Source organism: Microtus pennsylvanicus, chromosome 2 (genome assembly GCF_037038515.1).
Source record: "Microtus pennsylvanicus isolate mMicPen1 chromosome 2, mMicPen1.hap1, whole genome shotgun sequence".
Lineage (NCBI taxonomy): Eukaryota > Metazoa > Chordata > Mammalia > Rodentia > Cricetidae > Microtus > Microtus pennsylvanicus.
This window is the reverse complement of record NC_134580.1, coordinates 98,740,666-98,766,156: the sequence shown is the minus strand read 5'-3', so window position 1 is coordinate 98,766,156 and position 25,491 is coordinate 98,740,666. Positions and strand designations below refer to the sequence as shown.

Below are 25,491 nucleotides of genomic sequence, written 5' to 3'. Positions count from 1 at the left end.
AAAAGAAAAGACAGGCTGCAAAGATGTAACATATAATAAGATGAATTTAAAAACAAAAATATGGTTTAAGTATGCTCCAGAAAGACCATATATCAAATGCTGGGCAGTTATCTTTAGATGGGAAAACATAGGCTATTAATTTTCCTCTGCCTTTTTGTATGGCTTAGTCCTTCGGTATCATGTGTGCCTTCCAGGTAGAGCACACAAAGGAGAGGGAGTTTGTTCTCTTGGCACTGACTGCTCTGGGAGCTGACGTCAGGATGGGATGCAGGTCAGTTGTGACAGCTGGAGATGTACACACCCTTGTTGGTCTGTCATCTGAGCCCCTGGGGTCCAGGTCTGAGTCTCTGAGCAGCGAGTTATCCATATTTCTCACCATCCGTGCAATCAAGTCCCCCATGTTCAGACCCGAAGGAGAGGTCCCGTAAGTCATGTTCGTGCCGTCCTGAGGCCCGGTGGGAAGGAGAGCAGAGAACCCAGGAGAGGGAAAGAGAAAACAAGGGAGGGAGGGGAAGGAGACAGGAGAAAGGAGTGACAGACAGATCAGAAGAGGAGATATCAACTGTGCACAAAGGCAGAAAAGATGCAGGAGAGCGATAAGGAAGAAGGCTCTCCTGTGTAGGGGCCTGTGCTGACTGACAGCCAAGCCTTCCTACTCAGGGAGTGCTGGGAGAGAAAGGAGGAGTTAGCTTCCTCTGAAATGGAATTGCCCAGACTGCTAGTCCCAAAGCAATCTACATGGAGCCCAGGCCATGGTGGGTCCTCTCCTTGTCCCTGTCTCACAGTGATGCACTGAGAGAGGGACTCAGGGGATGGTGCAGACCGTAGCACAAAGCCCAAGGACTGAGGTGATGTCATAGCTCAGTGGCTAGGGAGCGACTACCATTCCTAAGGGCAATGGTGGGCATAGATCTACAGCCAGTGACACAGCTGGCCTCGGGGATGTGTTTACACTGAGCAGTCTGACAAAGCAGGCCTGAAGTGGAGCCTCTGGATCCATTTCTACCTGAACTCTAGGGCTTGGAATGCCATTGCTCAGTCTTTATTGAAAGCTACCCCTCACTCCCAGGAATACATTTCCCTTGAAAAGCTGCCAATTTTAAAGTCAAGAATCATTCATGCTTTTTATTTTTTTAAAGCAGGATTTCACTATGCATCCCAGGTTGGCCAGAAATAGCAGTCCTCCTGCCTCAACTTCTAAATCGCAAATTGTTGGAATTACTGGTAGTTTTTTTTTAACGTTTATTAGTGTGGGGTGTGGGATGCATGCACAGTCAAATGACAGGTTGTGGAGGTCCCTTTCTCCTGAGGATTCCAAGGATCAGACCTAGTGCCCTTACCAATGAGCCATCTCACCATCTGGCTCTTGCTTCTTAAAATGAAACAACATCCACCCTATCCCAGCAGGAGCAGCGTGTTGCTAAAAGTAGAAGGCTTCCTGGGAACCAGACTTACATCGATGGAGCAGCCCATGAGGGAACCTCTCTCGATGGCTTTCCTCATGATCTTGTACATGTCACTGGGTGCATCTTTGATCTCAAAAAACTCCGTCACCCCTCCTGTGAAGTCCTCCATGGCTTCGGTGGTGTTCCCACCTTTTAGAGCTTCATAGGAACCATGGAGCCTTGGAGAGAGGACAAAAGCCAATCTAGACTCTGGAGTTCCAGGAGGTATGATTAGTTAAGTTAACGCAGGCCACAGAGAGCCAGAAGCATTGTCTGTACTCCCCCATCCCCCCAAGGTACTCTTCCACTGTCTGCTGAGCCCAGCAGCAGAGGCAGTCTATGGTAAGAGACAACCTGGCTGAGCTCCAGAGATGCAGTGAGCTAATGCAAGACTAGACACACCGTCAGGAAGGCAGGATCAAGAGCCAGCTTCAGGAAGCCGAAGAGGTATCACACACATCTTTATTTCTTCTCATTAACTTTATGTTTTTCAATTAGGCCTCCTACTTCCTGGACCCGCTGACACAGGGTCTTAGCTAAACACCCACACTACACACGAGCATGTGTACACATGTCTAGCCCAATGTGACTGAGACTTCAGCTGAATTCTCAAATCCTTTCCCCACCCGTAGTCCAGTCTCCCATCCTAACGGTGGCCTTACTTAGCGTAAGCCTTCTCCAGCAGGGCGCTCCAGAACTCATTGCGGTGGTTGGATTTGGTGAAAACCAGCTGATTGTTGTATGTTGGCAGACAGTCATCAATAACCACGTCCACCCAGTCTCCATAGCGCCAGAACTGCAAGAAGCGAGGAACACCGTCACATCTATTGTCTGCCCTGACCGGAGTTGACATCCCGCGGGGCTCTGAGCCTCAGCTCCCATTTCCCAGGCTTTGCACCTGAAGCTTGCTTTGGAGTGTGGGACTCTATCTCTAAATACACTGTGAGCTACGCATGTGAGACAGAAACTACATGTCTGCTGAAAGCCCAACCCAGTTCTGGACACTCTGTGAATATCTTAGGACCTGACACTTTCCTCCCTTGCCTAGAGATCTGGGACAGACCCGCTATAAGTACTTTCATGTATTCCAAGTGATTCCAGTGTGTGCCCAGGATTGAGTTGAAATCTCATGAAGATGTTGGGCTAACTTAAGTCTATCTGTCTGTCTGTCTTTCTTTCTTTCTTTTTTCTTCTTTCTTTTTTTCTGTTTTCCTTTTCCAGTCTAGAATTTGTCTCTGAGTTAAATGATCAGTACCCAGAAAAGTTCTAGTGGATAAATTAATCCTAGCACCAATAATTTCAGGTCTGGATCAAACTCGCAACTAAATGCCCAGACGACTAGAATTTTCTTGCAGGGATAGACCTGATGTAGACTCAGCTTTCAGGGGTACAGAGTATGGGAGCTGCAGTTCCCAGGGGTCCCAGTAAAAACCCAAAGGTCCCCACCACCTTCAGAGCAGGCATCTTAGGAACCTGTCTGAGGGGGCTGCAGCAATCACATAGCAGCCAGCTGGAGGGCAAAAATAGACACAGAGCAGAAGACAGGATGCCTTCCTCCCGCCCTTGCGGGGCAAGTGTGTTACAGAGCACAGACAGCAGCTGCTCCCTCACAAGCTTGGAGCAGCCAAGGGGTCACTGCCCACAGGAGGTGTTTGGACCCTTTCCTCCACCCACTGGGAGGTCAAGGCCAGGAGACCAGAGGTGGGTGGATGGGCTGTGTGGTCATACAATTTTCTGAAAATATTTCTTGGGGCTGGAGAGATGGCTCAGTGGTTAAGAGCACTGACTGCTCTTCCAGAGGACCGGGGTTCAATTCCCAGCACCCACATGGCAGCTCACAACTGTCTAAATATCCAGTTTCAGGGGATCTGACACCTTCACACCAATGCACATAAAATAAAGTTAAATAAAGCATAAAAAATAAAAAGAGAAAATATTTCTTGACTCCAGAGAGGCGGAACTTTTCCTGGACCTTGAAGCCAAGTTAATAACTCGCCTTGAGATCATCTAGGACCATGTACTTACCCTGCTGTCCTGCTCTGTCCTCGGCCTGTTTAACTGGCCTTTGAGAGATCAGCATAACCAATCTCAGTATGCTTTGGATTTCCCATGCAATCAGCCTTTACGACCTAAGCTAATGAGTAATTTCCATCTTAAGTAATATACTTTCCCATGCTGTGGTAATCATTTACCAAAAACAGCCAATAGGTTGGAAGCAACCCTTAAGCAAGAAATATCCCATCAATGTTGGAAGCAATGCATGGATACAGGATACTGTGTCTGTGGTTCTGAGTGCTCTTCTGGGAGATTTGGGGTCAGTAACACAACTTCTTTCCTTGTAAAACTCTGTTCAAGATTATTGCAAGGAATTTCTTTACCATGCCGTGCTTTCTGTGCCATTCAGTAAATACAAAGCAAAGCCCTCTTTTGAGGCAGGCACAGACTGAGATACACACACACACACACACACACACACACACACACACGTGCACATCACACACACACACGGGCAACAGACACGTATAAAACAGTCACAGGGAGCCAGGCAGTGATGGCGCATGCCTTTAATCCCAGCACTTGGGAGGCAGAGGCAGGCGGATCTCTGTAGTTTGAGGCCAGCCTGGTCTACAGAGCTAGTTCCAGGACAGGCACCAAAGCTACAGAGAAACCTTGTCTCGAAAAAACAAAAACAAAACAAAACAAAACAAAAAAACAACAGGCAGAGATGAGACTAGACATAGGTGTGGCAGCCAACACACACACAGGCAACAAGGACAGACAAGTCACATACATAAAACAGACAGACTATGCCGGCCAGTGGTGGCACACACTTTTAATCCCAGTTCTCGGGAGGCAGAGGCAGGCGGATCTCTGAGTTTCACGGCAGCCCAGTCTATAGAGCAAGTTCCAGACAGGCTGCAAAATTACATGTAGAAACTCTGTCTCAAAAACCAAAAACAAGCAAACAAACAATAAAAACAAACCACCAACAACAACAACAAAAAAGAAATCAAAACAAAACAGACAGACCAAAGACAGGTCAGTAACCACAGACTGTGAACAGATGGAAGACATACAGCGAGGGGGAAGTGGACTGGCTCTTGGTTAAACTAACCCAAGAGAAGGTTACTTTATTTCCATTTCTTAAGGCAACACTGAGCATTCCCGACCTTCTCTGTGGTTATCCCTATGGCATCAGCTGAGGCCTGGCTGCCATCCCAACCACACCCCATTTCCTCACCTGGAAGTGGAAGATCCCCGCATAGTTTTCAACGAAACTTTGATCATGGGGTATAACTCGGAAAAGCAGTCGCTCATTCAGGGTCAGGCAAGCAATGGCTGCAAGAAACCAGCAGTCCCCTGCATGCAAACACAGACCCAGTTAGTCAGGTGGGGGCTGCCTCTCCGGAAAGACATGGCCCAGCCCCCCCCCCACACACACCAAAAGTTTCCCCATGGCTGAAGAACTGGGATGCTCATGCTGCCCACTGCCCTATGTCCTGTCTGTCCTCTCCTGGTGTGAGTCCTGGCAAGGAGGGTGAGAAACAGATAACACATTCTCTCAGGACTGGATGTTTTCCTAAGGTCAACTGATTTCTCCTTTTACAAAAGAGACTCACTTCCTTCTTGGAGCCAGAGCAGTGGGTGATCGTAGCTCACCTTTGCTGCGTGAGTCCATTTTCCCTTCCGGCATCAAGAAAATCTGCATGATGTGTATCAGCTAGTTGCTGCAGGACCAGTCTGCAAAGGGCACTCAGGCTGGCAAAGGGACAAACCCGGTGCCCTGACAGTCTCGCATCTATCTACTAGGGACACGGGCTAGCTACCACCCTGCTGGTAAGGAGAGACCTATGTCCTTCCTATGGATAGATCTGCAGCCTGTCCTCAGAAGCAGTGTATTGGTTTGAGGGGCTCAGAGCTTAGTCCACACTCTCAAGGCAGTGTCCCCCAGTGCTGGGAGCCCCAACACCCAGGAGGTCCTCAGTCTCTTTTTTGGGAACAAACTAAGCTGTTCTTGCTTTTCAGCTGTTCTTGCCTTTTTGGGGGGTTAAGTTTTTTTTTCTTGTTTTTTTTTATTTTTTTTTATTTTTCGAGACAGGGTTTCTCCGTAGCTTTTGGTTCCTGTCCTGGAACTAGCTCTTGTAGACCAGGCTGGCCTCGAACTCACAGAGATCCGCCTGCCTCTTCCTCCCGAGTGCTGGGATTAAAGGCGTGCGCCACCACCGCCTGGCTGGGGGGTTAAGTTTTAAACTGTCTTTTAATGACGCCTCCAATTTGCCTTCACAGTCTGCCCCAGGGAGGGTAGTCCCAGAACAAAAGGTGGTGGGAGAGGAAGAGCTGTGCCACAGCCAAATGACAGGCCAGCAGGACCTGGGCTGCTCTTCCTCTCGGCAAACAGTACCTCTGTCAAAAGACTCTGAGTTTGATCTGAGTTTGACAGAAGGAAAAAACTGCCCCGCTTACAAGTTGCTCTCTGACCTTCACAGGTATGTGCCATGGTGTGTAGGTATGTACACACACACACACACACACACACACAATTAAAGGAATAATAAAAAAAGGTTCTGAGATGCATTAAAAGAGAAAATAGAATTTGGTTTCTTCACATCCTGAATAGAGATAGCACCTGTTGATTAGCCCTGGGGCATAGGGCAGGACATGGTGGAGGGAGCTTCCTACCTAGATCTCCTTGGCAGATGTCAGTCCTGTTGGCTCCACCAATGATAAATCGGGGATTCTCACAAATTTCCTGTGGAACAAAAAGAAAATAACCAGGAAATGTTAGTAATTGTAGGAGTCCGGGCTGACCCAATGGCGTACTGCCCTGGTATCACGGGATTTACAGTCACTGACCCTACGCCTCTGCAGGCATCCCTGTGTGTGGGTACCATCTCAGGCATCCCTGTGTGTGGGTACCATCACAGGCATCCCTGTGTGTGGGTACCATCTCAGGCATCCCTGTGTGTGGAATACCATTGCAGGCATCCCTGTGTGTGGGTACCATCTCAGGCATCCCTGTGAGGGGGTACTATCGCAGGCATCCCTGTGTGTGGGTACCATCTCAGGCATCCCTGTGTGTGGAATATCATCGCAGGCATCCCTGTGTGTGGGTACCATCGCAGGCATCCCTGTGTGGGGGATACCATCACTCCTCTTTTCCAAACCACAGAGCTAAAGCTCAGAAGCTGGGTATATTGGTTCACATCTATAATCCCGACACTGCAGGGGCTAAGGCAGGAGCATGAGCAGTTCAAGGTCAGCCGGATTGCGTGGAAAACCTGGTCTTAAGGCAAATAATAAACAACCGAGGACCACAGAAGGTAAGACAATTGCCCCAAAGTTGTCCCCTTTCCTCTCCCACACTGATACTGAATAGCATGTACTTTGAGAGATGGGGCAAAGGGGCAGCAGAGCTCATGGATTTTGTTCTCTAAGCCAGGGAAAAGGATGCTAGAAGAAAAAAAAAAGATCTCCCTTTCTAAGATGTGGGACATTAACATTTAGAGTCAGCATCTGTCCCAGTGTCCACGGGTCTTGGCAGTCTGAGGAGCAGACAGTAGATGTGGTGTGAGCCTCAGCTGCCCCCTTCTGGTTTGTTGGAAGGGACAAATCCATCCAGAAAATATATAAAAGTATAAAGTAGGGACTGGAGAGGTGACTTAGTTGTTAAGAGCACTTGCTGCTCTTGCAGAATAGTGAAGTTCAGGTCAGGTCCTAGCACATGCATCTGGTAGCTCACATCCACCCATAAGACTCAGCAGCACCTACATGCTGTTGGCACACACACACACAGACACACACACACACACATTAATTTCTTTTTTAAAAAATCACAGAAGTAATAACCTTGCAATGTTAAAGTTAAATTTATTAATAGTTTTTATCTTCCTAAAAAATAATTTCCTATTCCTATGCACTAAGAAGGAACTAGAACTGGGATGTGGTTCTGTATTAGAGGACTTACCTAGCGTGTGCCAAGTCCTGGGTTTAAACCCAGCACCACCAGAATACCGAAAGCCTAGAAGCAATAGCAGTAGACCGACAGCGGTGACTTCTGGAGGAGGCGAACAAAGAAAAGGAGCAGAACCGATGCTGAAAGCTGTGGTTCAAAACCACTTTCCCAAGATACCAAGGCTGACACTGCACACTGAAAGAGTAGGGTACTAAGAATGGCGAGCCAGCGGGGCCAGTGGGAAAACATCACCATAAACACATTTCTTTGGATAAGCAGGAAAAAGCCAAGCAACTCCTTTGGGAGAGGTGTGCAGACTATCAGGAGGCTTTTCTTTCTATCTTTTCCCCCCATTTTTTAATTAATTAATTAAAAAATTTTCCCCAGCCCGACCAGTTTCTTCTCTCTCCCTCCACCTCCCTTCTTCCCTTTCCCCCATCCACTCCTCCTCCTTTCTCTTCAGAGAGGGGCAAGTCTCCCAAGTACATTAGTCAGCCATGGTGTCTTAAGTTGCAGTAGATACCCCTTCTCTCCTATTAAGGCTGGATGAGGCACCCCAGTAGGAGGGAAGGGTCCCAAAAGCAGGTAACAGAGTCAGAGACAGCTCCTGCTTCTACTGTTAGGAGCCCCACAAAAAGACTGTAATGATTTAAGAATAGAAAGGCCCTGCCAAGTATGCCACTAAGCAAGCCCGCAGCTCCCAAAAGAGTTGGTGCAAGGACTCTATTGGGAGAGACTGGGGGTGGGGAGTGAAAGAGCAGAAGACCCAGCTGGACTGGGGACATGAGAGGAAGACAGACAGACAAAGAGAGCAGGCAAGAAGAGAGACAAGAGATAAGAAAGGCAAGAGAAGCAAAAGAAGGAACTACGGTGGGCACTTTTAAAGGGTGCACCTGTCGCACAGCTGCCGGTGGAAAGGCGGATGACAATGTAAGTTATGATGACGTACCTGCCCCTGAGCGGAGCCAGGCTGCTGCCTCTGGGAACTAAGAAAGACCAAGATACACTGATGTGGGATTTCTTTCTGTTTGCTGTGATTACCATTAGTTAATAAAGAACTGCTTTGAGCCAATGGCAGGGCAGAACAGAACTAGGCGGGGAAAACTAGGCGGAATGCTGGGAGAAAGAGGGCAGAGTCAGAGAGAAACCATGTAGCCCCCTCCCCTGCCCCAGAGACATATCCGGTAAGCCACAGCCTTGTGGCGATACACAGATTATTGGAGATGGGTTAAATTAATATGTAATAGTTAGCCAATAAGAAGTTAGAGCTAATGGGTCAAGCAGTGATGTAATTAATACAACTTCTGCGTGATTATTTTGGGGGCGGCCAAGCAGCCAGGAACTAACAAGCAGCCTTCTTTCAACAATACACAACTGTAACATGTGTAGAGGGCCTAGGTTAGTCTCATGCAAACTCTCTGGTTGGCAGTTCAGTCTCTGTGTGCTCCTAGAGCCCCAGTTAGTTGATTCTGTGGGTTTTCTTCTGGTGTTGTTGGCTCCTCTGGCTCCCATTCAATAACAATACTTTATGCCAAAAGACTGGAGCAAAGCATTTAAGACACCAAAGGGAACAAAGTGTTTGGCTGGAACCCCCAACTCATCCCTGTATGATCTGGGAAGCCCGTTCATTCCTCTCTCTCTCTCTCTCTCTCTCTCTCTCTCTCTCTAGTCTCTCTCTCTCTCTCTCTCTCTCTATCTCTCTCTCCCCCCAAACCCAGCTGGAGAAAGAAAGGCAGCAAAAAGCCCAGTTCCACATTCTTGGTGGCTACTGCAGCCTCCTCCCCTGAGGTTGCCAGCTGCCCAAGTCCCTGCCTAAAGCCCTAAAGTGCTGAGCTTTTGAGCATACTTGGGCACAAACCCAGCTTCTGGAAGACACATCATCATGCCACCCTTACAACCTGTAGAGTCTCTGTGCTTTTGTTTGTGAGAGCAGCTTCTCTGGCCTACACCTCTGGGACTGGAGAACTACCCGGGAGTTGCTTTGCTCAAATAAAGCTGTTGTTACACTTTTTCAATTCAGCTTGATCTGGCTTACTGTGTCAGTGGAGAAACCTATTTTCAGGGGACAGAAAACCTTTTACAAAGGTGAACCGAGGATTTAGAATGAAACAAAACCTTCTTCTAAGAGCAAAGAAATAAGTAAATAAATAATAAATAAATGTAGTAACAAAATTTAAAGTCTACTAAATTCAAGAAGCCAAAGAGAAACCCTAGCTGATGGAAGGGGAAAGGTACAGCATGTGATTTATTTTATTTTATTATTATTATTTTTTTTTTTTTGGATTTTTCGAGACAGGGTTTCTCCGTAGCTTTTTTTTTTTTTTTTTTTTGGTTTCTGTCCTGGAACTAGCTCTTGTAGACCAGGCAGGCCTTGAACTCCCAGAGATCCGCCTGCCTCTGCCTCCCAAGTGCTGGGATTAAAGGCGTGCGCCACCACCACCTGGCTCAGCATGTAATTTATTGCCTGTCATGTTCAACATCTGCTTACACACAGGCTGAGGATGACGCTCACCTGGTAGGGAGCTTACCTAGCATGCATGAAGCCCTGGATTTGATTCCCAGGACCCCATAAACTTGGTGTAGTGTTACATACCTGCCATCACAGCATTTGGGAGGATTAAAAGCTCGGGGTCATCCTTGGCAGTATAGTGAGTTTGAGGCCAGTTTGAGATACATAAAACCCTTTCTCAAAAACAAAACAGGAGTGGCTGGAGAGATGGCTCAGCGATTAAGAGCACTTGTTACCCTTGCAGAGGACTTAAATTTGGTTTTCAGCATCCACACAGTAGCTTACAGCTGCCTATAACTCTAGTTCTCAGAAATTCAGCACCCCTTGAAAGAAGGCCCTGAACATGCAAATGGTACACAAATAACTCCCAAGCATAAAACAAAATAAAAATTAAAAAATACATATTTTAAAAAATCAGTATCTCCATAGTATTTTTTCTTTAAAAATCTAAAAAGAAAGTATAATGTGGCTATGTATAGATATATACTTGAGGGAATCTAAACTAGCATATTACAAAGATTCCAGTACATTAACTGTTGGTCCTGTTCACAAGATGGCTATCACAAAACAATGTATTAAGAATATGCGGTATATCTGTACAACAGAATCACCCCCCCCCCCAGACAGGGTTTCTCTATGTAGCCCTGGTTGTCCTGGAACTTGCTCTGTAGACTAGACTGGCCTCAAACTCAGAGATTCGTCTGCCTCTGCTTCCAGAGTGCTGGGATCAAAGGTGTGTGCCACCAAGGTCTGGCATTTAAGTTTTGAAAGAAAAAGAAAGCACAACGGTAATTATTTTGGGGCAGGAGGGATAGCAGTGGGAGGGGAAAAGCAAGAAAGAGTGACGGGGGATAAACATAAGCCAAGTAAGAGCTATACATTATGAAAACGTCATCATGAAAGCCGTCTTTTATGTGTGTGCACATGGAGACTAGAGGTCACCCTTGGGTGTCAGACTTCAACTGCTCTCCATCATGGGTTTGTTGTTGTTGTTGTTTGTTTGCTTGTTTATTTTTCCAAGACAGTGTTTCTTCATGTAGCTTCAGAGCCTGTCCTGGAACTCAGTCTGTAGACCAGGCAGGCCTCGAACTCACAGAGATCCACCTGCCTCTGTCTCCCCAGTGCTGGGATTAAAGGTGTGCGCCACCACCATCTGGCTCCATTGTGGATTTTGAGGCAGAGTCCTAATTGAGAGTTCAAAGTGTACAGTAGGCTGGCCAGCCAGTCTCAGGGATCCACCTGTCTCTGCTTCCAGGGCTGGGATTAGAAGTACTTCCTGCTGTGTCAGGACTTGTTTTTAAAATGAATTCTGGAGACTGATCTGAGGATATCATGAGATCAAGTGATGTCCTCAGCCCTCACTTTTGTATTTTAGATACAATACTAGTGCACACACACTAGCTACAATGCAGCGGATTCTAAGATTGGAGCAGGAATTATACCAGATGAACCTGGAGCATCTTGTAATGATTCAAAACCAGAACATTCTCAAGAAGCTTTGAAAACAAACCAACCCAAGGATTTGTTAGCTAGACGCAGGAGCCAGCTGCGAACTATGGGCCCTCAAAGTACTGTGATGAGAAGGTTCTTGACCTCTGTCACCTTCCTCAAAACACGTAATCCCAGGGCTGGAGACATGGCTCAGCAGTTAAGAGCACTTGCTGTTCTTGCAAAGGATCCTGGTTCAGTTCCCAGCACACACATGGCAACTAACAATGGTCTGTATTATATTATATATCATATATTATATTATATATCATGGTCTGTATTAATTATAAGGGCTCTAGTGCCCTCTTCTGGCCTCAAGGAATACTGCACACATGTGGGGTACATATAATCATGGAAGCAAAAAAAAACACTCATACACAGAAAATAAAATAAAAAATTATTAAAAAATCAAACAACACATCCATAAGCCTAATCTAGTCAGAAGAAAAGTAGACACAAATGCCAACTGAGAGGCATTTTATAAAATACCTCACTAGTGCTCTGAGAAACTGTGCAGTGCATCAGAAATGAGGAGAACCTGAGGGGGGAGGCTGAGGAGACACGAACCAGAGCACCTGAGGGGGAGGCTGGGGAGAAATGACACCAGAGCACCTGAGGGGGGAGGCTGAGGAGACACGACACCAGAGCACCTGAAGGGGAGGCTGAGGAGACACGACACCTAAGAGGACATATATGGGAGGAACCTTGGAACATAAAAAGACAGTGGACAAACCCTAAGGAAAGTGTGGACGCTGTTCTCAATAATACGTCGCTGTTGGCTATTGATGGAAATGTACCGTGCCATGATGATTCAGTGAGAAAACTGGACTGAATGTAGCCATTCTCCCTCATCTTTGGGGTGGATCCCAAGGCCCCCAGAAATCTGAAACCATGACCACCCCACATATATTAGACTCCTTCCCGTACACAGAGGATAGCTCAACTCGTAAATTAGACAATGAGAGATGAGTAACTCTATAATACAACAGAACAATTAAAAATACAATAATGGAGGTTATTTAAAACCTCTGAATTATTTCAAGACTATTCCATCGAGTATTTTTGTACCACTCTTGACCACAGGAAACTAAAACTGCAGACAGTAATACCAGTGGGCAGAGGGACTACACCTGGGACCCAGAACTAATTTACAACTGTTATGTAACATTCGAAGGTCAGGGCTGGAGAGAAAGCTCAGGGGTTCAGAGCATGTACTGGTCTCCCTGAGGACCGGAGTGGGATTCCCAGCACCCACATCAGATGGCTTACAGCTGCCTGTAGCCCCAGCTCCAGGGGCACCTGACAGCTGACATCGTGGGCACTTGCGTTCATGTGTGATGGGCATATACGCAGACACATGCATGCACCTAATTAATACAATAAAATTTACAAATCTTTTAAAGAAAACCACCAAAAGTAAAATTAGAAGCTTAATTAAAGTTTAAAAAAAGAAATTTAACTAATCAAGATTTGCATATATGCTAATGAACCTGTCTTGCAGCTCCTCTGGGTTTGCACACGCACCCCTTGCCAGCTCAGAATGCAGCAGGTTCTTTCACACCTTCTTGAAGACACGCTTTGTCCCCCACGCTTCTGAGCACTTTGACCTACTCCCGCTGACGTGCAAGGGCTCCTAGGAGGTCCTTCCATAGGGCAGCCTGGGCTAATTGTTTCATCCAGTAAGGAGCTCAGCTAGTCAGTGGGGACCTTCCTGTTTAAACAGACTTGACGTCATGCTAATGAGCCAGCTTGGGCTTGAAGGCTAAGGCTCATTCTCGGCCTCCTGTTTCTTTACTGTTGGTCCCTTCTGTGGGCCCTGAAACTTCAAGCCTCTGCTCGCTTCGCTACTCTGTTCTCCTCTCCCCAAACCCCTGCTCTCAGGAAGAGCTGAGTTAACTGATTCTCACCTTATAATCTACGGAGAATTAAGTCTATGTATTAGCACTCTCCAAATATTTATAAGTTTAGGAATCTAAGGGTCCTCATTGTCAGGCTCAGGAACAGAAAATAACATCTTTGGTCTCTAGTGGAAGAAGTTGGGTGTTTGGGACTGTGGAACCCTCATGACCTACTTTGCTCAGAGTTGGGGTAAATCCATGGCCTCAGGTTCTGACCACTGGCCACTTCACTCTGTTTCCCAACAGCTCTCTGCAGATCCCATGCCCCCTTTATCCCTACCTTAGGCCTCTTCCACGTGATGGCCTTCATCTTGGCTTTCTGGCTCAGCTCGTGTGAACCAAGGGCCTGCACACCTGCCGGGAAGACACGATCTTCAAAGAGGCGCTTCTGAGCCAGGCACCGTTGTTTGAGAACAACAAAATCCTGCCCCTCGAACTTGAGAGGCTGTGAGACAGTACCCTCTCCATTCCTCCTGTCCCTTTCCCGGATCACCCTGTCGCAGAAGAATCCCGGCAGCAGGTAGGGCATGATGACCAGCAGTGCCCTGGGCCTTCCCTGCGGCCTCTCTTCTGCTGCACCCTCAGCCCAGGCCTAATCCTCTGGTGAATGGCCCGGAGCCTATATAGCTCCTCCGCCCTCAGCAGCTTGATGCAAATGAGAAAGGCCGTGGTCAGAGTCAGCAGCTTTGGCTAGAGGCCCCTGAGCCCGTGGTCTAGGGGCAACACATGCAAGTCAGAGAGGGAGCCAGGGAGGGGAGAGAGCAAGGCAGAAACGGATGGGGGAACAAACAACAATGGCTTGTAGACCTTTAGGGCACCTCGAACAGCCTTGCTGGGACTCTTGCTTTAAAAAGAGAAAATATAGTTTGCGAGAGCTCCCCCTGCCTCAGCAAAAGGCATTCATGCCTTTGCCACTGGCCATCAATGGGATATAGTCTAAACATGCTGTATACACTAATCCTATACAGGCTGCTGAATGCATAGGAGAGATCGGCCTTTGTCTGAGGGTAATGAAGCCTCATTCTCCCGATGTCCCTGCCCCACCCCCTGCAGACCTTGACTGCTCTGTTAGGGGCTCTGATCTATGAGGATGCAGAGGACAAGTGTATAGACCTCAGAGCAAAAGACCCTATTACAGTTGACCCAGGGCGAACACAACACACCCAGTGCCCTATGTAGCACCTCTGCATCAGGAAGTGTGGGTTGCAGGTCTTTCCGTTTCATTTTGATTGAGAGATGGTGTTTCATGTAGCCCAGGCTGGCCTCAAACTTACTGTGTAGCTTAGGATGACCTTTAATTTCTCATCCTCCTGTCTCTGCTGGTTTGTGTGGTGTCTGGGATCAAACCCAGGACCTCATGCATACTAAGCAAGCGCTTTACCTACTGAGCTACCTGCAGTCTACGTGTGCTAGGGAACTGTTGCTGGGAATGCTTGGCTTTCCCGCAGTTTCACTCTGTGTGCACAGACAGCTGCAGAAGGTGGGAAGGTAGGGCGGGCAGGCTGCACGCTAGAAGGGTGTTCAGTCCTCCCAGAAGCTCGCTGACCTCTGCTGCCTTCACCTGCCCTGCACATCTCTATGTGTATGCTTCAGACGTCTGGCATCCGCTTTCAAATGCGACACCAGTGTAAATGCCACTTCCCAGGGGGCGTGACAGTACGACCTCAGTGCTTGAGAAGTTTAGGCAGGAGGATTTCTTTGAGCTACAGGCCCGCCTGGGCAGCAAGGAGCGTTCTAGGCCAGCATTAATTACAGAGCAAGACTGTAGCAAAAGGAGACCAAACGAGCAAAAACAGAACAAAATTTAAAAACGAGTAAAAAAAATTCAGGTTATTAAGGCCTAGTCTCAGGATTCAAATATCACTGAGTTAAGGTATGGGCTGCGTCTCTGCATTTATTTATTATTCTCTCTGTGTATTTTGTACTCTCTCTCTGTAATGAGTTTGAGTGTGAGTGAGTGTGTGGTGTGTGTGCGTCCAAGTGAAGGCCAGATGTGTCGTTACTCAGGTTCTGTCTATCTTGCTTGTTGAGACAGCGTGGTGCTCATAGCATAGGAAACAGTGTAGTTTGGAATTCTCATTTAGTTTGGTTTATACACCGCCCCCCCCCATACCTGTAGTGATGCATTTGGCAGCCAGATTCCTTCACCTGCTAGTACTTTACACACACACCTCTCTCCAAACAATGTACCTAGCACCCTCAGGACCCCCAGAGCCCACCCTGCGTCAGGCTGTACACTCTCCCATCTTTGAACAATAGCCCTTTTTCCATCCCTGGTAACAACCAAACAGGCAATGTCCTTTCTTTTCTTTCTTTCTTTGTCTTTTTTCTTTTTTTGATGAGGGGTGAGTGGGGGCAGTAACCAATTTTAAATAGTGAGCTTTTCCAAGTGCCAACGAGGGGTGAATTAAGCAAAAGTAAGGAAGTATTTCTTACTCTATCATTTATCAGGCATCGACAATTATAATTTACAAATGTTGAACAAAATCGGTCAACAAAAATAAAGCCCACAAATATGGAGAGATAGACAGTGCTAAAAATGGAGATCTTCATGGGTTCAAGAATCTTCTGTTGCAACTAATGAAGCATTATTTTACAAGCTTTCATTCGGGTCAGGCCCTTATTGGCCTGCTCTCTACCTAATCCAGGGCTTAAAGGGGTAGGTGGACAGAACATAGGTGAGGTCCCACCCGTACACAGGGAGGCCACAGCATATTGGGCCTATGATCCCTAAGTTGAGGAGCATCTAACTAAATGGTTATGGAAACAGCCTAATGTCAAGTGTTCACCACAACTAAATGTTCCAGGTCCAGGGACCCGGTATCTATTCTTACACAACTGATTTCTTTATTCCTTGGAGAGAGGGTCTCCCCATGTAGCATGGACTTTTCTCAGACTCAGTGGTCAGCTTGACCTTGATACAGAGATGACAATGGTGTGCTACCTGCTCCAACTTGTCGCTCTCCTGAAATAAGGCAGTTCCTAACTAATGTATCAAAGAATAGAAAGGCTGATCTGGCCTGAGCTGGTTTTTGGGTACACGCTCAGTCGTACAGAACTGAGTCTTCTAATAACTTTTCAGGGACAGTAACCTGCTACCTTATACCTTTGCATAGTTGGGTGTGTGTATGAACAATGCCAGGTGCATTATGGGAAGGGATACACACAGTAGGGAAAATACAGAACTGCCCAGACTACACCCCATACCAATCAACTCCTCCTTATCTTCAGTTTCATAAAAGGAATCTCCAAACCTAAATCGAGCCCTTGAGACTCTCTTGACATTATAACCCCCTACAATCTGTCCCGCTGCTTCCCTTAGAATATAGTTATCTTGCTTTTCTGTAAATCTATGTGAGCCCTTCTTTACAATTCTTTGGTTAATAGGCCAAGACCCTGGAAACACCCAGCTCAGACCTGACCACCAGAAACAAAGGGCCTCTCTCTGAACCTGGGGCTCACTGGCTAGGCTAGAATGTGAACCCCATAAACCCACCTGTCTCTGTGTCTCCGGCATAGGGATTCAGGAATACACCCCACCACACCTGGTTTTTCACATGGGTCCTGGGGATACAACTCAGGTGCTCAGGACTGTACCTCACTTCACCTACCCAGTTTTCCCCAGCTCCCGTTCTCTGCATTTTAAATCAGTTTATTAGGAGACTCTTAAGTCCACTGAAGTTTGAAAACATGATTTTGTCATCAGGATACTGTAATATTTGTAAATTATTCTTAATTAAAAATTGCTTTTTCTTAAATGGGCTGGGATATGGGAGGGTAGGATAAGGAGGGACATCTGAAGAGGGGTACCTAACACTAAAGACTTTGAAAGTGCCTCATGGAAACCTACTACTGTAGAAACATGCTAAAATAGACACACATATAAAAGAAGTTCAAATGGAGTTACCCCATAATGGAGGATGGAGACAATGTCTCCCTCAGGCAATGTAGGCAATCAAATAAAAAGCCCAATGCCAGATATGGGTTATCTCTTATCATGTTGTTGGTCACTGAGGACCATAGATTCCCCTAAACATTATAAGCTATAGTTATTACTCTTGCTTACCCTCTAGAACTTGATGGTAAGACCTGATCATTGAACACACTGCACATATCAGTCATAGGACACAGAGACTCAAGCTGGTAGCATTCAGAAAGCTTCATCTCTACTGGGTAGCTTTTATAGTGCTGTTTACATTACTGGGGGAGAAAAGTATTAAGAGTTTTTACACAGCCATGAACTCTATGAACTACAATGACTGTCTTGGCAAGATAGCCTCACTGGTGCAATAGTGGCACAAATGTTATGGGAGTCACCAAACACTTTCTGGTTGGATTTAAAACCCATTCCACAAGATAGAACTAATGCCTGGTATTGTTAAATGAGCCCAAATCCCATGACTACCTAGGGCCCTAGTTAAATTGCTCTCTATGTTCTTATCTTATACCCATAGGCTAGTGCATCTCTCAACTCGCAACAGAGAAACTCTTTTTGCAGAATATGACACAACTTGGTCAATGTTCAGAGAATGAGACTGTGGAGTGCCTAGCTCTAAATGGAACATCTATATCATAGCCCTCCCCTCAAAGTTCAGAGATCATTGCAAAAGAGGAGATGGAAAGATTGTAAGAGCCAGAAGAAGCGGGTGTCTGTAGCCAAACCATTTGCCAGGCATGACAGTGAAGTTTAACAAATACATGACTGCACACATAGACCTGCAGATGATCAAACCAGCCAAGAGTTCCAGCATGGTTCGTGGAGGGGCTCATGCAATACCACCCTGACTGAGAAACTATTATCAACTGATGGCTGCTGGAGAAAGGAGGCTAAGTTTTCTCTCGGATATAGTCTCCAAAAGACTACCCAGGCTCCAGTAGATGGTCCTATATCTATGCACATACAGACGGCACCAAGTAGAATCAGTGAACTTCAGAAAAGAAAAAGATGGCTGGAGAGATGGGTCAGAGGTGAAGAGCATCATGTTCTTGCAGAGGACCCAGGTTTAGTTCTTAGCATCTACTTGGTGACAGCAAATGTCTGATACATTCCTTTGGTCTCCAAGAGCACTGTGCACACATACATGCAGACAAAACACCCATACACATAAAACAAAAATAAATGGTGGTGGTATGGATTTAGTAAAATAATTTATGGCTGGACATGGGGGTACATCTTTAATCCTAGCATTTGGTAGACAGAGGCAGGCTATTGTGGGGCAATCTTTTTGTACACTGTGAAGATGTGTCTCTGCCAAGGCACCTTCTGATTGGTTTAATAAAGAGCTGAACAGCCAATAGGTAGGCAGGACTTCTGGGCAGAGGTAGGAACACTGGGTACAAGAGATGTGGGATTCGCCAGTCAGACGTGGTGGAAATGGAACACATGGTACTGAGCAGAGGTGGAAGATTATTATAAATGGGTTAATTTAAGTCATAAGAACTGGTTGGGACCAAGCCTAAGCATCATACTTAATAAGAAATCTCCGTGTCATTATGTGGGAGCTGGCAGTGACTACAGCAGGTAGACCTTTATGATTTGAGGACAGTCTGGTCTACACAATGAGTTCCAGTCCAGTCAAGGCTACATAGAGAGATCCTTTGCCCTTCAGAATCTTTGTGTCAGGAGGAAAGCTAACTACCTCAGACTGTTGAAAGTGGTTCTTCAACATTTTGCTCCTGGATATACACGGTGTTAAGTTGGGAGCATAGACCCCAGCCCCTCGCATCTATCCTAGCCCCCCAGGCCTGAGAGTTGTATTGGTCTGGACTTCAAATCCCAGCATGCCAGGGAGGGGTCAGGACCACTCCCACAGGGTACTTAAGTGAACTCTCAAAGAGGAACACTGCTCCTTTTTCCTTCCTCCTGGTGGTGGGGGTGGGGGTGGGGTGTCTAGGCCTCCCAGTTCCTGGTTCTCCCTCGGGGCAACCTGAGAGCTCAGGAATCCTATTAAACCTGGATATTTTTTAATTTTGCTTGTTTTGATTTGGCTTGATTGGGATTTTGCATCGGTAGAGAGATTGCGTTAGAAAAAGTTCCTAATACATGGAGTGTTTATTAGGAGTTTTCATGCTGGGCTCCAGGCATGGTGGAGCAACCAGAATACTTCCCCAGTGTTAGAGGCCTCAGGGCATCCTTGGAGACTGAAATACATCTTCAATTCCCAGCCTCTGAGCAGCAGGGCCTCCTCATTCTCCCCCACCCAGGGTTCAGTGAGTCCATTTTCCTTCCTTTTGCTTTTCTCTCTCCACAGTCCCGTGCTTTCTACCTCGGCTTCTGGGCATGTTGCTCAGCGTTGCCACTTCAGGTCAAGGGGCAGTGCAAGTGTGCCCTTTCCTAAAGGTTACTTGTCTCGGGTATTTCACAGCTTCAGCGAGGGTTAGGTCATAGGGAACGCCAGAAGCTGTGTGTGTCTGTGTGTGTGTGTGTGTGTGTGTGTGTGTGTGCGCGCGCGCGCACTCCAGGCTTCTCTGTTCACCTCCCACGTCATTCTAGCTTTCATTTTTGTTTTATATCAACCAGCAGATCTTTTCTTTTTCTCCCTAGAAAACAATCATGTTGGTGCATGCCTTTAATCCCAGCACTCAGGAGGCAGAGGCAGGTGGATCTCTGAGTCTACAGAGTGAAGATGTTTCCAGAACAGCCAGAGCTAAACAACTAACCAACCAACCAACCAACCAACCAAACAAACAAAAATAATCATGTTCAACCCTATAGGCGAAGCACTCTATTTTATTATTGCTAATTTGTTTTTTTTTTTTTTTTTTTTTTTTGGTTTTTCGAGACAGGGTTTCTCTGTGGCTTTGGAGCCTGTCCTGGAACTAAGCTCTGTAGACCAGGCTGGTCTCGAACTCACAGAGATCCGCCTGCCTCTGCCTCCCGAGTGCTGGGATTAAAGGCGTGCGCCACCATCGCCCGGCTGCTAATTTGTTTTTATCTTTAAGTGACATGGTTCTCATATTGCCCAGGCTGACCTTAAACTTGATGGTGTCAGCTATCCTCCTGCCTCAGCTTCCTCTGTAGCTAGGACCACTGGTAGGTACCAACATACCTGAGTCAAGAACTCTTTATATATTATAAAGCAGGCTGGAGAGATGACTCTTAGGTTAAAGAGAACATACTACTTTTGTAAAGGACCTGAGTTCTGTTCCCAGCACCAATATCAGCCTAAAAGTCCAGTTCCAGTTGCCCTCTTTTGGCCGCTGCAAGTATCCGTAGTCATGGGAATATACTCTTAATCTCTCTCTCTCTCTCTCTCTCTCTCTCTCTCTCTCTCTCTCTCTCTCCTTCCCTCCCTTCCTCCCTCCCTTCCTTTGCTTTTTCCTCCCGATAGAAAGTTCCTCCCAGGTTAAGGATTCAGGGAGGAAGTATATTTGCCAAAGATGTGCAAAGAATCAGATAGAATTCTCTATCAGGAACAAGCCTCCTGACACACAGAGCTGTTGTTTTATACTTTTGCTGCTGTTTGCATTCCTGGAGTAATTTCCTTAGGACTGGGGACCAGTTACTTCTGCCTGGATAGTGAAGATCTTCGAAGAGGTAAGGAGGCCAGGTCACACAGAGTGCAAAATCCTGCCAAGGCAGCTGCGCTCATGCTGGCAGGCAGCAAGGAGAAAGGGAGAGCCGCCAGCTGGGGATGTCAGGTGGGAGACACCGAGATCAAGCAAGTGCTAGCATGAAGATCTCAGCTTGGGTGAAATATGGGTGATGGCGAATGACAGTTTGGGAAAGCCACTTCAACATCACTCTTATTCAAGAGATTTCCGGTTATAGTACTATAGTCAACTGAAGGGAGGTACTGGGGGCTTCTGACTGGCATTTTCCCTCAGGGCCAGGTGTTGGCAGCCGGGGAACTAGCCAGACCAAGGAGTGAAGGGTATGCACTGGGAAAAGCACAGCTGGGAATGGGGTTATAACACTAATAGCAGGGGGGAGGGGATATGCCAGCAAAGTAGAGACCTCATATAGTGTGTTTCCTTACAGGACACGGTCCCTACTCTTTAGGCCTGACAGAGGTTACCATGTCCAAGGAGTGCATGGGAGAGCAGATGTTTCCAAGAATGCTTTGCGGTTCAGAAAATCCTGGGGTCCTTTCAGTTTTCTAATTCCAGTTAATTTGTGTCCCATACATAATCCTTTGTACTTTCTGGACCATAATTATATAAAGTGAAGTACTTGGATAACACTTCCATGACCCACTCCAACTTTGTAATTTATGTTAATATAGGGCATATTCCTTAATCTTTACCTTTATATGTACATATGTGTGTTTGTCTGAGTGTATGTGTATGTACCACATGTGTGCTGGAGCCTGCAGAGATCACAAGTGGCATCAGATCCCTGGGAACAGGGAAACTATACAGTTGTGAGCCACCACCTGCAGGTGCTGGGAACCAAAAGAGCCATTTCTCCAGCACCCTATACCCTGATTGTGGAGGTCCGAAAATGTGAGCCTGTGTCCACACTGACCAAAGGTCAGAAAGTTGGAACTTACCTCTACTTCCTTCAAAGTTATTGTGCTTCCACCTCAAACAAAACTCCCACCTAGGTCAGAGAGTTCTGCTCGCTCAAGGTCATTGCCAACAGCTGTGGTTAATAGCCAGGCCTTGTACTCCAGGAAAGGAGAAGAAGATTGTTCCCACCTCAAACAAGAGTCTAAGGAGCCAACTAAGTTCCAGTTCTTATAAGGAGACAATTTTGGGTTCCACCCAGGGAGTGGTTTGCCTACAGAATGTTTTGGTCTAGAATGTGAGCAGAACTTGTTTTGTTCTAGCAAGAGAATGTTTAACTATGGGTGTAGCCTGATACCTTCAATTGGTATGTTCATTTCCAATTGGTATGTTAATGCAGTTTTTTTCTTACTCCTATTTTTGGGGTCAGGGGTATTTTAAGCAGTTGGAAATTAAACATGGGCGAATTTCAGTACTCACTGGAATTCCCTCCCAATACTATCCTACATATTTCTCTGGTTTATTATTTTCATTCACACCTTTACTACATTTCTAAATCCCCATGCCTCTACCCTGGTGAGACATACTTTTGTCGAGGCTGGTCCCCGACACCTGATATTAACCCTGGGAGGACACACAGTCATTTTAACCACGAGAGAACGCACAGACGTTTTAACCACGGGAGGACGCACAGGCGTTTTGACCACGGGAGGACGCACAGGTGTTTTAACCATGGGAGGACGCGCAGGCATTTTAATGAAGGTTTGAAAAGCCAGGATCTTTGTTGTCAGTGATGGTGGTAGGGGCCCAATATCAAACAGCCAGATATCTGGGAGCATATATATTCATATGTACTGACAGGACAGTGCTTACGAGGGACCACTGTCATCCCCAGAGCATCATAGGCCCTTCTCATATGTGCAAACCTAGCTTTTAGGGTCAAAGCCGTCAGTGCTTTCAGTAAGAGCAGTGTTTGTAGGTTTTGCTCCCCTTGCTCTTTGAGCAGTATTGGAGAAGGATTTTAGGGGCCCCTACTTTGGGAAGCAGGGCTGTCCTGGGTCCGACCCTTAGGTGTGGGTTTTTATTCGCTATCATCACTTGTGTACTACTGTGCTTGGTATATGTGCCGGGTCTACAAATGACCACGGACAGACCCTGCTCTCAGCACCGGGAGAAGAAAGGCGAGAAAGCTTAAAGGAAGTGGTACTTGAACAGGTAGGCAGGGAAAGAAAGGAGGGATCAATCAGCCGCACCCTGGAAGGGCACTGCAGGCATAGGTTCAGCTGCAGCGTCAAGCTTTGGGGAGGAGGGTGAAGGTGAGTGGCCAGTGTGAGCTAGTCCCAGAGGGCTGTGGCTCAGCTAAGACAGGTGGCAGGGGCCAAAGGGGTGTAGCATTCTAAATACACTGGGTTGCCCACCCCCAAGACTTGGATGGAACCCGAGACTTCACACGTGCAGGGTGTGTGCTGAGCTACACCTGGCCCACTGCAGTATTCTCTTCTAAGCGGAGAACAGTCATGACGGCCACGATGGGCCTTGCCAAAGAGCAGTGGGAAAGGAAAGGAGCCTGGTGGCAGCTCTGGTTTAGTAAACAGAGAGAAACATGGCCAGCGAATCCTGGGATGAGCATAACACATCTTCTTCATGGAAGGTTTCTCTCCCCAGATATAGCCTGCTCTCCTTGTTCCTGTCCACTCTGGACAGTCCTGACGTCACTCTAACTTAATGTCCATTCCCTCGAGACTGCAGGCTTAAGGATAGTATGTTTTTGTTTCTTACTCATGATAGTGACTTGTCCAGCATGTGTGAAGCTAGTAGATGCAAAATAAACATTTCTTTTTCTCTGTGATCTATCTATCTATCTATCTATCTATCTATCATCTATCTATCTGCATATCTATGTATCTATCTACGTATTTATCTACAGATCTATCATCTATCTATCTATCATGTATCTACGTATCTATCTTCTATCTATCTATCTATCTATCTATCTATCTACCTACCTACCTATCATATACCTATCATCTATCTACGTATCTATCTATCTATCTATCTATCTACCTATCATATACCTATCATCTATCTACGTATCTATCTATCTACCTACGTATCTATCTATCATCTATCTATCTATCTATCTATCTATCTATCTATCTATCTATCTATCTATCTATCTATCCATCCATCCATTTTTTAGCAGTGTCAGGGACGAACAGGGGCCTCAGACATGCTAAGCGGATCTCCACCACCGAGTGAGCTCTATGCACAGCTCCGGATTATTTTGTGACTGAAATGTTTCTTGTATCGAAACCAAGAGTCACATTGGAAGCATGATCAGAGAAGGGAGCCAGGGGAACATAATTTTCCCCTGGTGGATCCCTGTAAGAGAAAGCCTGAGGCTAGCGAGTAGGGTTTCACCCAGGCCCTGTCATGTGCTGGGTTTATTTCATGCTGGGCCTTGACATCCTAATCTGTGCAGTGAGGTAAACAGACAAAAATTCTTCTAAGTCCAGGATTCTGTGCTGGAAAAGGTCATCTTGCCTCGCTCCTCTTTGCCTGGCTTCTGTGTCTCAGAGATCCACGGCCACTGGCAAACTGAAGGACAACATCTCATGATTTTAACCTGAGAAACGGAAGCAGTCTCAATATATTTAGGCAGAGAAGGTATCTCTGGACATTCTGGAACCGGTTCTGGGGAAAAGATGGCCATTTTAGTGATGAATCAGGGATCTGATTACTTTCATGAAAAGCAGAAAGAGAGACAGCGAGAGAGAAGCAGCCCGGCCTGCCCTCTCTTGGACTTGACCCTGTCCTCCCCTTTCCACTCTTGCAGCCAGAGCCCAGCAGGCCCCTGCCAGGATCCTTCCCCCTGTGCCCATGTGCACAGCTGTGTGGGGAGGTGCTGAGTGGGAGGACTTCTCTGAGGGCAAACTCTAGCCGGCTACAAAGCCAGCAGACTACTCACCGGAGGTCTCTTCCAAACGAACTGGATGGGGAACTTCTGGCTGTAAAAGAGAGAGGTCTCGTCTGGCGGGAACTCGGGATCCAGATAGAGAACTTTCTTCTCCAGGCACTTCTTGTGGAGCTGCTCAAACGTCTTCTCTTTCACTCCAATAATTGGGAAATTGCGGCTGATGATGGCTGAATAGATGCCACTTGGGTGTCCACCCCCAGCCTCGGTGGTCTTTCCTTGGGCTGGGTGAGGCCCAGGCCCTGGGGACCTGGGTCCAGGTCCTGGGGATCTAGGCTCAGCCCCTGTCCTCGGGGCCACAGTCGCACTAATGACGGTCGGCATGGCAGGCAACTTTGGAAGGATGACGTTTTTTAAAGAGAACAAGATTCAGCTCCCTTCAAGGAAAGGAAGCAATTACAACGCGGAAGTTGAAGCGATCCTTTCAATTGAGAGAAAAAATGGCCACACTCACTTCGAAGTTTAAATCCTGTCAGAAAGCTAGCTGGCTTATGAGAAGCTTAAAGAGTCGAGCAGTGATCCCGGAGCCATAGGTGTTCCTGAAGGAGAGGCACTAACACTAAAGGATTTCAAAGCGGTTTCTACCTGGGGGCTCCTACCAGCAGCATGCTTGCCAGAGGGAGAGAAAGAGAATGAGGGCTGTGTTTCAGTGGCCTGAAGACGCTTAAGCCAGGAACACTAAAAATAGACGTGAAGTGAGATGGTGAGCATGAAAGCAGAGGGGCCAGTGTGCGGACGGACTGAGAGGCAGAGAAGGACCCAGCTGGGCAGTTCTA

General features: G+C 46.8%; 1 protein-coding gene across 1 annotated transcript in view; it reads right to left on the bottom strand.

The window, feature by feature from the left end:
• Capn3 (calpain 3) overlaps positions 1-25,358 on the bottom strand; it is a 43,489-nt gene extending 18,131 nt beyond the window's left edge. The window contains exons 1-6 of the mRNA XM_075961897.1: positions 24,710-25,358; positions 6,126-6,195; positions 4,687-4,805; positions 2,108-2,241; positions 1,456-1,624; positions 302-445 (exon numbers count right to left, since the gene is read on the bottom strand). Coding sequence (XP_075818012.1) covers positions 302-445; positions 1,456-1,624; positions 2,108-2,241; positions 4,687-4,805; positions 6,126-6,195; positions 24,710-25,039 — 966 coding nt within the window. The 5' untranslated portion in view covers positions 25,040-25,358. The remainder of the gene's footprint in view (positions 1-301; positions 446-1,455; positions 1,625-2,107; positions 2,242-4,686; positions 4,806-6,125; positions 6,196-24,709) is intronic.
• Between the last annotated feature and the right edge of the window lie 133 nt (positions 25,359-25,491).